Here is a 13,472-nt window from a genome sequence, read left to right as displayed (position 1 = left end):
TACTACTTATTTCAATAGACTACCAGGTAATACATTTTATTAGTAGTAGTTAATAGATTGATGAGCTTACAAACCAAGGGGTGTACACAATAAGTATAGGAATATAAAGAGTAAATAACACCAGCAAAAAATTTAATGTTCCAGTAATGATACTTCCATACTAATCCACATGCCAGAAAACTTCTCCCAAAAAAGAATGTATAATGCAGTGTTGTAAAAACACAAAATTTATCGCATGCGTTATAATGTTGAATTATTAAACTTAGCATGCTCTTCTCAGGGCTTTGACCTGAGAAGAGCAAACACAAAGTGTCAAAGTTGTATATTCCACAAGTGTCCAACTGCAGGCCTCAAGGGCCTGTGTCCTGTAGGTTTTAGACGTGTCCTGGATCCAACACAGCTGAATTACTGGCTAATTTCCTTCGGGATTAATAAAGTATTCTGATTCTGAAATTACCTCCTCAACATGTCTCGAAGTTCTCCAGAGGCCTGGTAATGAACTAATCATTTGATTCGGGTGTGTTGACCCAGGGTGAGATCTAAAACCTACAGGACACCTGCCCTAGAGGCCTGGAATTCCCCACCCATGGATTCAAAAATATATACAGAAAAATCGTACAAAATCCTTGTAGTGTTCTTCCTTTCTTTTTGTGACAAGGTATGAATAGAATAGAATTGAACTTTATTTTCATTGCACATGTCACAAGTTCAAAGCAAAGAAATGCAGTTTGCATCCATCCAGAAACTGCTTGGAAGACAAGCTTGTAAGACAACAGGAGGGATAACGGATATATTCACTTGCAAAAATGTCATTAAAAAGGAATGTGCAGTTATCTACAACACAATAACATACGCCAGTTCAACCAGGCAGTAAGTGTGAATGTGAGCGACTTCAGGTTCAGGTGCAGCTAATCCAACTACTTACCCTCCAGTCAGCTCCTGTGGGACAAAAACCAAAAAACCTTCCTCAGTCACTGGTTTTACTTGGCCTCTTTACCATCAGGTGGATGAATCTGCTCTTGGCCTCTGTGAACTCATTTGTTGGAGCCAGCAGTGGAGCTCTCAATCTCATCCACTATGTATTTGTCCAGCTGCACAGAGCTGCAGAATGGTGTGTTAATACCTGTAATACATACCAGTTTATATATATTATAGCTATATATTAGGGGTGCAACGATACACAAAATTCACGGTTCGGTTCGGTTCGATACTTTGGTGTCACGGTTCGATATTTTTTCGATACAAAAAAAATGTTCATGCCTTTTTAATTTGTCATTTATTAAAATTATAAATATATATTTTAACTCAAAAGTACAGTTTTTAAATTTAATGTTGCTGAAACAAAAGTAATTAAAAAAATAAATATATCTCAGGGCTCTCAAAATTTCAAAATCCCTGGTAGCCCTTCGGGCAGGGACTCTTCAGTTTTTGGTAGCCCAAAATAAATGTAAGTAGCCCGAATAAAAAAAGAGAGCAATTTTTTGATTGATGTTTTGTTTCCTGTTTTGTTTCCTTTACAATATTATACATTAAAGTATAATATTGTAAAGGAAACAAAACATTAATCAAAAAAATGTTGAAAAACAAATTACAACATTGTATAAAAATTACAATCATCAACTCAAATACTTGGTTCTAATTGAACAGAAATTTCTATGAACTTGTAAGAACTGTAGGACATGAATCAGTCTGTGTCAGATCCTGACTTTGAAATTTCCGCTGAAGTCACGGGTAAGAGACAAGTGGGACCAAGATCGAGGCCATTTGCTTTTTGAAGTTTGCAAAGACTGCTAAATTTTGCCAGTGGTAGTTCACTCTTTGCAACATAGTACGCTGTTCTAAACAGATTTTTCAGGTTTATTTTTAGTATGTTATTTGCAATTGGTGTTTGTTCTGGGAAAGATATTGCAGACTGAGCAATAATGCATTTCTTGCATTTCTCATGGGTTCTAATGGGGGCCTTTCTTAAAATGACTGGTCCCAGTAACAAAGGCGCTTGTCGACTCAGAAATCGAGAGAAAACCAACAACACACCCCGCAGAACATTATGTTATTTACACGGGTGCACATAAGTGGTCCGCATGTGCGCATTCGCTGTCAAAATAAAAGACGCGCACCAGATAAGAAGTTGCAACGCGCGTTTGCGTCCATATAAAAAGCACTGTTTTTGTCCGCTAGAGTGGGATTTTCACGGCACATTCCGCACCACATCTCTGTGCGTTCATCATTTGTTTGAAGCCAGCTCACCTCCTGCAACCACTTTTCTGAGAATACATGCTTCTTTTGTGGTTCGGACTCCTTCTGACATTTCTTTGGAGGTAGAGGAACACCAAAGTAATTGCTTAAAGGAGCTTCTTCGACATCTTTAAGAGTTCTAAACAAATGTCTGTCCTCCTCCAGAAAATCTTATGTACGCAAACACGCGTTGCAACTTCATATCTTGTGCGCGTTTTTTATTTTGACAGCGAATGCGCACCTGCGGACCACTTATGTGCAGCCCTGGTTATTTAGCTCGTCATATTGCAGCCACAGAAATTCTTTTGTCCATGAAACCATAAAGCTGCACTTTCTTTTTGCCTTATAGTCTGATTTGTCATAACTTTTCCGTTTTGTGGTAAGCTTTTCTTTGGCTGTCACTTCACCCTGACCTCTCTTATTTGGCTCAGCAGAACTAAAATATATATCCTGCTGCTTTTACACACGCACTCACATAAGCTCAGCGATTCTCTGCGCGATCAACCTCTCATATGTTTAAGCTTGCTGCGGGAGATTTCACTTGTCATGTTTGCATAGTAAGCTAACGATTAATAAGACGATGTCAGAGGAATTGGTGCGCAAATTATCATCACTCACCAATCAGTACTGTCGCTCTCTATACACAGTTCGCACGATTGCAAAGTGAAAGCAAAAAACAAGCGCAAATTCAAACGCGATTTCAATATGTCACATATTGACAGTGGCTCACCGATGCCAATGACATAATTACCCAGCTACATTTCTGAAAGAATGCAAAAGCATTGACATATATTTTTCCTTCCTACAATAGCCCGACGGGCAGGGCAGAGATAGATTTTGGTAGCCCGACTGGAAAAATCGCTAGCCCCGGGACGTCGGGCTAGCGATTTTGCGAGCCCTGTATCTGATTGAATCACTCATCTTTGGAAAAGAGAGTTTATTACAGAGAAATGGCTCTTTCCAAAATAAAAGCTATACTATACGCTTCTTCTGGGCTATATTCTCAGCAGCATATTGTAGCGGGTCAGGGCTGTTCGGGGTTCTGTTTGTACAGTTATGTTTTGTTTATGTTGCCATAGTGACGGGTGACGCCCTCTCGCTGCGACGGTGTGTCCTTCGGGGTCAGAGGGCGCCCTGTGTGTTGTTGTTGTTGTTGTTGTTGCTGTGCGGTTGCCGCGCTGAGCAGTTAGCTAGCGGCAGTGTTCTTCTGCAGATGTCAATAAACGGCTGTGCTCCCTGGCTAGCTCACGGGAAGCAAGACCAAACGATACCTCCGTCTCCTCCTTGTCTGAGCTCGCCACAATATTAAACATATCAGATCCCCATAAGGAGAATCATGTGCTAACGGCTGTCTAAATGACTCGGGTAAAGTTTGTAGCATGCATGCTTGTTGTTTTTGTGTGCTTCCACTTGTCTTTGCACTAGGATGATGTCGGTGTAAATGTGCAGTCATATTCGTTGTGTTCCCACTAGTGCTGTCAGCGTTAATCTCGTTGAAATGACGTTAACGCCACAACACGGCAAATCTCTGTTAACGAGCTACCCCTGCGTGGGGCTAGACGGCCAACACCTTAACGAGCTAACTGCGCTAACACACTAGCTCCCACCCATGTAATTGAGCATTGCGTGGCACATCCAACATACTGTTTTACTTTAGTCCATGACGCGCTTACCTTCAGGGTCATATGTCACATGAAAACCAAAATAATTCCAAACGCCAGATCTGAATGAGGGTGGGGGAGGTTCAATTTGCCATGTTGCAAGGAGAGCTTAACTTCTGTCTCGCTAGTTTGCCCTGCGCTCTTCCTTCTGACGATGCTGTCTGTCTGTGTTGAACGCTCAGTGGATCTGCGCTCGACAGTGCAGCCTAGGCGGAGTAGTCGAACGCAGATTCACTGAGCGCTCAACACAGACAGCATCGTCAGAAGGAAAGTTGATAAAATAAATTACAAATTTTGTATTGTTCGATACATATGCATACCGAACCGAAAGCACTGTATCGAACGGTTCAATATCGATACAAGTATCGTTGCACCCATCCATCCATCCATTCGCTTCCGCTTATCCTTTTCAGGGTTGCGGGGGGCACTGGAGCCTATCCCAGCTGTCATAGGGCGAAAGGCGGGGTACACCCTGGACAGGTCGCCAGTCTGTCGCAGGGCCAACACACAGGGACAGACAACCATTCACACTCACATTCACACCTAGTGACAATTTGGATTAATCAATTAACCTATCCCCACAAGCTGCATGTCTTTGGACGGTGGGAGGAAGCCGGAGTACCCGGAGAGAACCCACGCAAACACGGGGAGAACATGCAAACTCCACACAGAAAGACCCCGGCCTGATGGTGGAATTGAACTCAGGACCTTCTTGCTGTGCGGCAACAGTGCTAACCACCGTGCCACCGTGCTGCCCTAATATATATATATATACTAATATAATAAATGGGATTCTTTTTCTATGATTGTGTCATGAAATTCATCATCATTCCAGCAAGTTTTACATTTGATGCAATATGTTTATGTAGGTTCTCAGTCATCCAGGTCATGGTAGTCTAAGGGGCTGGACTTCTTTAATTTTCTTGAAGACATCTCACCTGTCATCCGAAAAGCTTCAGTTCTGAAACCAAATAGTGGAGTCACTTGGCTCATGTGAAAAAAATGTGCGGGTCATTATCATGACAAGGCGACCTTGCGTCGCCTTATCGTGTGACCTATTGAGATCACCTGATGCAAGATGTGAGTGGGGGTTGAGGCACCTGGGAACAGATCTCAAAACTGCATTGTAGGTGGCAGGCAGTTGATGTGCTAGCTAAGGCACCCCCCTCTGTTCAAAGATTAAAAACTTTAAACAAAGGTTAACTTATTTTTGTTTAACATTTTTCCTCTATTACTTTGTTGTTGTTGTTGTTGTTTTTTTTCATTAAAATTTTTGTCCTTTTGATAATCTTTGTACAAGGGGGGTGGGGCAGGTCTGTGTTAAAGGCGTACTGGAAACATTTTTGAATCAAGAATTTTGACCAATCAGCATGGAGAAAGTTGTAGCCCTGCCTATTTCAACGGACCTGCAATAACCCGTTTTTTTTATTTCTTCCAATGATTTTATGTGCGGAAAAAAATAAAAAATAAAAACTCGTGAGCTGTTAATTTGACCAGAGACTTTTAGGTATCAACATCAGGATCTGTCATTTGTAGGACCAAGGCAACAAAAATATGATACAAAAGTGTATAGAAATAATACACCATGCACACAGTACGTGTGTGCAACTCTGTACTTGAAATAAAAAAAACTATCAAAACAATTCAAGTTCATAATGTATTTTTTGATAAATAATCTAAGACAGCTATAACACGTAGCTGTAATTCACAACCCGGAAACTCAGGTTTACGACTGTCGTGAAGGCAGCGTGTCTCTCTTCCAGTCAGAACGGAGCCATATGAGGTGAACCTGCTTTACTCGCGCTCCTCACACTGGACTCATTGTGGTGGTCAGCTAACGGTAGCAAATTATCTTATGATGATATCAGTTAGCTAATTTGTTTAGCCACCGCAGCGCTTACAACATTTCGCTAGCTTGCTTGGCTGATCGGCTTGGCTGATGTTGCTGGCGGATGAATTCGTTGTTTTTCATAATGTCGAAATCGTTCCGTTATTTTTAGCTAGCACTGCATGCTAGCGCAGCTAATAGTGGTAAGCAAAGCGTGACTAATCGGTCTATCAGAAACCGGAGGAATGGAGCAGTGGCAGGACGCGGCCTCTCGGCAGGTCAGCCTGCTTACTGATCGTGTGAATGAACTGTTGTCCAGAGGTCTGGAGCTACTGCGCTCCGAACTCGGCGTGGATTTGGGGCTGAAGCCGGAGCTCATTCCGCCATGGATGATCCTTTTGCTGGCAGGTACTGGGCTGCTGCTGATGGTCGCTCTGTGGGCCTCAGTCTGTCGGGGTCTCTTCAAGAAGCGCCCTGTTATGAGCCATGCGGACGACGGAATTGAACTAAAGCGAACTGTCGGTAAACCCGTCAAATCCGAGGAACCGAAGAAAAAGAAAAAGAAAGCGGAAAAGGCACGTAAAATGAAGTCTGTTTTATTTCCAGCTTTTCCCTATACCGCTAGCAGGGCTAGCTGTCAGGCTAACGCCACGGTGACAACTAAATCTCATGTCATGGCTAAAACAAGCTTCAGGCTAGTGTTCTGTCCGGCTATGCCGTTAATGGTTGGCGTTTTATGCATAAGTAACAACGGTATAACTTATAATGATACTCGTGAATTTTAAATGACCTTTCCAGAAATCTCAGCCAAACGGGAGAGCTATCGCTGAGCCACAGGAAGAAGCCATAGCGTCGGAAGAGAGAGTGCCACATCACCAACCGCCCCCACCAGAAGTCAAGCCGGAGAAGGTTGCTGAGGTAATTTAAAATCGTGCCAGAATCACACTCTGTTAGGACTCAAACCAATTAATTTTTCTATTTTAATTTATCTACGATAATGCTTGTCTTTTGTAGCATTTTCTATCATTCGCGTTACTACTTTGACGTCTTCACTGAATGTAGTCAAGGAAGAAAAAAAAAAAGAACATTTTCGCCCTTTCACTCTTTAATGACGCAACCGGCCACTGGTGTTGGGTTACAGTCTTCAGCTGTCATATGCAGCACAAATGTGGAGATGTCCGCTTATCACAGCACATAGTGTCATCTTCTAAAGACCACAATATAAAAGTATTGGTGACCCGGAAGGTTCGGCAGTCAGACGTGGAATCACGCAGGAGATAAAGTAGTGCTCACGAAAAGTTCATGTAGAAGATTTAGGTACAGTGGATGTAGTTTCACTTATAAATAGACGAGGCCTGAGCCTGCTGTGCAGCATGGTTCATTCAGCATGTGGTCCCGTTCCCCCTCCTTAATAAATCATATGTTCTGCATACTATCAACATCTTTCTGATTCTGTAAACTGTCATATAACCTTGTGTGTTTATGTCTTTGTCAAATATACTGGCTTTTGTTTGCAACTTTATGTCCGCTCTTTGTTTTCCAGGTGAAGAAGTCAAAGAAAAAGGCCAAACAGGCTGTGAAGGAGACCAAGACAGTGACTACAGATGGCAAAGAACCAGAAGAAGGTAAAATGTTCTGAGTCCTGTCATCATTTAGCTGTTTTCAAAGTGATACTCTGGTATTATCTGTGGTATTTGACTGTTTTAGTTTGTTTAGCTTACCTCATAAGGAAGACATACCCAGTGACCTGACCAGTGAACCACAAAGGGAATAATTAACAGCGTGGGTTTAGTTACATGCAATCGGTGTCTTAGTAAAATTCACTTAGCCTCAAATCTACATCCAGTCCTTCGCCCTGCTTAATCTGTACCATTTTTTTCCCCCTCACTAATCCTGTAATGAACTCCTGCAGTATTTTGTGACAAATTCTACACTGAACTTAGTGCTACCTTTCAGGCACATGGGAAACCAAGGTCAGCAACAAGGAGAAACGGGAGCAGCGCAAGAAGGATAAGAGTTCCAGCGATGGCTCAGCCAGCCCCGGTGGAGGGGGAACACCTGTGAGTGTTCCCACAGAGCAGCCCAAGGCCTCCACAGCCCCTGCACCTACCAACCAGAAGAAGAAAAAAGGTGGCTTTTTAAGTGTCCTTTCTGCATTTGAAGAGTTCTTTTTAAAGATCCTGTAGACAGTTGCACAAATGTTGTTTCTGTATACATTGTTGTTGCCTTTCGTTGGTCTCTCGTGGCCAAAACAGTCTATGAATACAGGCATTATGGGAATTTGAGTCTCGAGTGAGCTTTCTCAGAATTGTTTTTGCAGTGTTTTTTCTTGACCTTGCTCTTTATTCTCAGGAGAATCCACAAAAGTGAAGCCTGAGAAGGTGGAGGCTGTTGTCTCTAAAGGTAATTATCAGTATGAAATTGAGAAAGACATCACACATTGATATTAGTACGTACTAGAAGTAAATTACAGCAAAGTCTGGGTTGATGTGCCGCTAGCCTGTCAAGTGGAATCAAATGTTTCTCTCTTGGTATTAGTTAACAGCAACAATGCGGTGGAGGTGTCCTCTGCTGTACCTGATGTGCCGGTAAAGATTCCTGCGCAAACTGTTGCTCCCAAGACTGCCTCCTGTACCACCAGCAGGGAACCACCACTGTGGAAGACGGGGATTGATGGTACTTCTAAACTCTTCATTGTTGATCTTGACTTCTGTTAAGCATAGTGCTTTAAAATAATTATTACAATTAACTGGCTCGTTTAAAAAGTCACACATCTACAAAATATCCCCCATGGTGTATTCAGATCAAAAACAAAGCAAAGTTTTCACATGGTGCAGGTGCATACAAAGCAGGTGCAAAGACAAGTGTGAAAACATTTCATCTTTAGCAAACGATCTATAAATCGTTGAGTTTGAGACAGAACAAAGAAAGTGTAGGGCTTAGAGAAAAGGCTGGGAATTTGTAAAACTTCTTGTAAATTCTGAAGATGGTGTTTGAACCTGATTCCAGTCTACTCTTTCTCCTTTTGGCTCCTGCTATATTGGGTTTTCCAAAAAACAATTAATTCTTCATTATTGTCCTGAACACATCTTTAGATTTGTTGTGTTTGGGAGAAAAAGAAACTATAAGTGTAATAGAGCTTCATATTAAAAATGGCTTACTGAATATTAACTCACCATCAGTACCAACGGTACCAACTAGTCTGTTAGGGCACATTAGTCCTCATTCATAAAGTGCTTTACAAATCAGAACATTACAGCTGCCAGGTGGATTTTTCCCGTTTGAGTGTAACTGGTCAAACAACAGAGCCACTTACTGCTAAAGAGACAGAGTGAAAGTGGACAATATATCCTTGGTTTCGTAACATAAAACTCATTGTTGCTCCCAGGGAAAGCACAAAAGTGAACCCAGTCCTTATTTTCCCCTGAGTTATCGATTTTGTCACTAGTTAGCCAACATAAGCTAATGTAGGTCTATTAGCAACAACCAACCAACAACATGACATCACGTTCTGTACTAACAGAAGATAGTGCTATACATGTTTTTAAAAATTTACGCACAGACGGCATTAAATCTGTTTTTGATAGGTTTTTGTCTAAAGTTTGACAGTAAAATTCTCTTGAATTATTATTTTTTATTACTTTAAATATACAGCTGCTTAAAGGCCCCATTCAGACAATTTAGAATCCCCAAGGTCAATGTTTTGAGCAGTGATGACACAACTTCTGTGAAATGTGTCTTTCAGAGGCGTGGACTGTGAGTAAAAGGGGAATGCCAACAACCCAGGTAAATCTGATGTCTTTACCGAGTCTGGGAATTGGTACTGCTGGTAAGTATACACTGCAGCAAAACTGAGTCCTGCCACTAGATGGCACTGTTTGTCTTGCCCAGATTTGGTTGTATTAACGCGGTAATTGTTGTCTCCATAGAGCCCAAGCCTGTGAACGACCTGCCGTGGATCAGTCAGCCCAGACTAGATGATGAGTGGTCTGGACTCAGTAAGTGCCATTTACTGGTTTTCTTTCACCGCACTGTTTAATTTTGATGTTGCTTGATGTCATTTCTGTTGTGGTACTCCTTCACGTTTATGTCTCGTGACACCCTTTTTGTCTCTCAGACGGTGGTTCTGTGGACACCAGTTCTGACTGGAACGCCCCCTCTGAAGCATGGGGCAACTATGAAGAGCCCACCCTCGAGCCTCCTCCAGCACAGGAGCAGCCCCTCCCTGAGCCAGCCAAGGTTAATCTGTTGATCGGAGTGGCAGTAAGTGTGGCCAAGCTCTGGACAAAAATAAGCATTATAGAAGTTTTAAAAATAACAACCCATTAACTAATGAGTCATCAGGGCTTAGACTCAATGAGCTGTCCTCGTTCTTTCTTTTGACTGTGACCCTGCAGCTCAGTGGCTCAACACAGTAGACTGAATAGACAACATAGTTTATCATATTATGGCGGCTGTTTGAAACCAGTATGTGGATGTGTACAGATCATATAGACTTCAAAGGCCTTTCTCATAGCGGACATTTTTCTACAGTATGACAAACACAGGTGTAATAAATGTTGCAGTGAATAGCAGTTTACTTAAATGTTGATGCGATGACATGTTGTCATGTGCTACTGTGCCTTGCTTCTGCCAACAGACAGTGGAAAAGTAAGGAATTACCAAAGCATTCCCATTTGCTCTAGAATTTCTAATATAGTGTCTGTTCCTGCGTTTGTAAGTCATGTTTTATCCTCATGGGTTCACAGGAGGATGGTGACGATGAGAAGGATAAGGGAGTGACCACTGCTGATGGAGCGGCTAAAACTAAAAAGAAGAAAAAGAAAAAGAAGAAGGCTGCTGAGGAGGGAGGAACAGCTGGTCAGGTAACAGCTTGTGAGCAAATGCACCGCTGAGTGTAGTAACCTTAAAAGGTGTAAAACAAAGAGTGGTGAGATGTTCATTCTCCTGGATATTTTTTTTTTGTCTAAATTCCACTTGTTTGTTTGTTGGCTCAGGAGCCGGAGAAGGAAACTGCACCTGCAGCCTCGGTGAAGAAGCAGCCACCTGTTCAGGAGAACGCTGCTGCCGTCCAGCCTGTCAAAGCAGCTGTCGAGGTCAGTGGGCTGACGGGCAAGAAGGAATCAAAGATGATCTTGAAAAACGCGGCTATTCTGTTCTCTGACCCGTAGCCTTGCAGCTGTTTCTTTTTCGCTCTTAACTTGCTGTTTTCCCTTTCCTAACAGGTGAGAGCAGAGCGTCCAGTGAAAGACAACATATCCCAGAAATCCCCTGTCACACAAGTGCCACTGAAGCCAAATGAAGGAGAACCAACTGCCAAGCAGAACAACCTTCCTGCTCCGACACAACAAAGTAAGCGCTAAACACTGTCAGATGTGACACCAGAACCTTGTGCATGCTGGTACTGAGGCATTTGGTGCAGCTAAATATGACTTTCCCAGTTGTCTAGTTGTTAACTCTGATTTACTTGTATTGGAGTATCAGATGCACATAAGCTGCATATTTTGCAGCATTTACAATTTCAGGTTCTGAGCAGTTTGGCAGCGTGCTATTAATGTAAAGCAAATTAATATAAAGCAAACTGAATCTCCTTCACTAACAAATCTGTATCCAAATCCAGATGTGGGTCTTAAAGCTTTTCTCCTTTACTTTTGTCTAAACCTTTTTTTTTTTTATGTTACTTTTTATACAAACAAAAAACAAGTAGATCCGTTGCTGAAGTTGGGACAACTATTGGTGTCCAGTGTCTCCAGTAATTATAACGTTGAAAAATGAGTACAATCACATTTTCTATAAACTTGTTACTCAAGTATCACGTTCATGTGACAATGCTGAAGTGTGTGTTTCAAGGTTAAGCTTGTTAATAATCTTAGGAAATTTAATCTGCAACAACTTGGATCATTTGCTCTTGATACTGTATGCTTTGATCAAGCTCTTTAAATCTGTGCTCAGCTCATTTCTATTACCCACGCCATCTTTTTCTGGGAATGATGGGTTAAAATTTTGTCAGTGGAAGTCAAACTCTTTTTCTCACCAGTGAATCAAACAGATGTGGGGTTATGCTCATTGAAAGAGATGTTTAAAGGTGTTCCTACCTTTGTGTGTTTCCACAGAAAAACCTGAGGAGAGCCAAGCGCCCAAACCAGCAAAGAAGAAGAAGGCGAGGAGAGAGACATGAGACGGAGTCCACTCTGCAGGCCTCTGTATGCAAGAGACTTGATACTCTGTTTATGCAACACCTTTGGTGGCAGGAACTCTGAACAAAGATCTTCTCGATGGACTCTACCTTGAAAACGTGTGGAAACCGAAACAACTTTTATACACATCCACGTGTCAGCAGGCGCATCGTTGAAAACTGAAACTAGATGCAGTGCAATCTAATGTAATGCGGTGTTGATGATTTTTAAGTATGCATTTGATACTGATTGTGTCTTCTAATTCCACTGAATCCAATAACTGAAGGAGCTGTATTGTAGTAATTAGACGTGTAGAAATTACTGATCATGTTTAGAAGTGTGTTATCGTGGTGGCTATCGAACGCAGAATTACTGTGTAGAGAATGCAAACGGTTGCATCAGGTTACACGACACTAGGCCTTCGCTTTGCTGTCCTTTTTTTTTTTTTTTTCTTTTCTTAAATTGCTCTGATGTTTGTAAGCTGTGGCACCGGTGAAAAGAGCAGGAAGATCAAATGTTTGTGTCAGCGGTTTGGGCTCGACGGCACGTAAACATTTGTGACATGAAATGAGCTGTGAGCGTTGGGAGACCATGGAAAAGGGACTCATGAGCCGCACTGTATTTTTTATTTTACTTTTTTTTTTCCATGTAATTTTGAACACTTCATGGACACACTCTCCATCTGGTCTGTCCCCTGTCTGTTGTTGTACTGCAGTGTGTCGAGACAACAGTTTCCTTGCCGTGTTTACTGTCTGTGACTGCTCTTAGGAGCGCAGCCGCGTGGGAGCCTCTGATCGTACACGTGTCACGGCAGTGTCATCAACCTCCTCATGATTTTCCACCAGTGAGTGATTCCGAAGTCTTCAGAACCTTTTGTAAAACCTGTTTGTAACAAAAGAAAAGCTTAAGCCATATGTAAAAAGACTAAATAAAGGCCAGTTTTTCTACATTTGGGCTTCTTCATAGCACAGTGTGGATTGTCCCATCACTCTGAGAAACAGTGTTACTGCTGTTGAGCTCAGGCCTCAGGCCTGCAACCTCACCTTTAGAAGATTCACTTTATGTGGAAGTGGGAAAATAAAAGTGGACTTGCAAGGATCAAAAGTAGCCAGGTTTCTCCTTAATAATAATGGACTGCATTTATAGAGCGCTTTTCGGGACCCTCAAAGCGCTTTACAATTCTACTATTCATTCACTCTCACACACTGGTGGAGGCAGCTACAGCTGCCCTGGGGCAGACTGACAGAAGCGAGGCTGCCATATCGCGCCATCGGCCCCTCTGGCCATCACCAGTAGGCGGTAGGTGAAGTGTCTTGCCCAAGGACACAATGACCGAGACTGTCCGAGCCGGGGCTCGAACCGGCAACCTTCCGATTACAAGACGAACTGCCAACTCTTGAGCCACGATCGCCCTTGCATAAGGCAGTGGTGCTTTTTAAAGACGCGACCAGTAACTTCCAGATTAAAGTACTTATTTTAATCCCCGGCTGTATAACTTTCTGGAAATGACGGGTTACATCATCGGATTTGATCCGATCTAATCTGTCACACGCTCCAGTGTTTATCATCCTC

At 42.3% G+C, this 13,472-nt stretch overlaps 1 protein-coding gene across 1 annotated transcript; it reads left to right on the top strand.

The window, feature by feature from the left end:
* The first annotated feature begins 5,648 nt into the window (after nucleotides 1-5,648).
* On the top strand, nucleotides 5,649-12,865 carry LOC146658502 (protein LYRIC-like). Its single transcript, XM_085422140.1, has 13 exons — nucleotides 5,649-6,299; nucleotides 6,523-6,642; nucleotides 7,268-7,349; nucleotides 7,681-7,854; nucleotides 8,077-8,127; nucleotides 8,263-8,400; nucleotides 9,470-9,553; nucleotides 9,654-9,722; nucleotides 9,842-9,987; nucleotides 10,473-10,589; nucleotides 10,722-10,820; nucleotides 10,950-11,076; nucleotides 11,838-12,865. Exons 1-13 carry the CDS (start codon nucleotides 5,970-5,972, stop codon nucleotides 11,900-11,902), a joined length of 1,602 nt encoding a protein of 533 aa, XP_085278266.1. The 5' UTR covers nucleotides 5,649-5,969; the 3' UTR covers nucleotides 11,903-12,865.
* The last annotated feature ends 607 nt before the right edge of the window (nucleotides 12,866-13,472 follow it).

Source organism: Rhamphochromis longiceps, linkage group LG11 (genome assembly GCF_057381845.1).
Source record: "Rhamphochromis longiceps isolate RC_006_pf linkage group LG11, R_longiceps_female_GT1.1, whole genome shotgun sequence".
NCBI classification, from domain to species: Eukaryota; Metazoa; Chordata; class Actinopteri; order Cichliformes; family Cichlidae; genus Rhamphochromis; species Rhamphochromis longiceps.
Note: the sequence above shows the minus strand (reverse complement) of the source record. Positions and strands in the feature narration are given on the sequence as shown.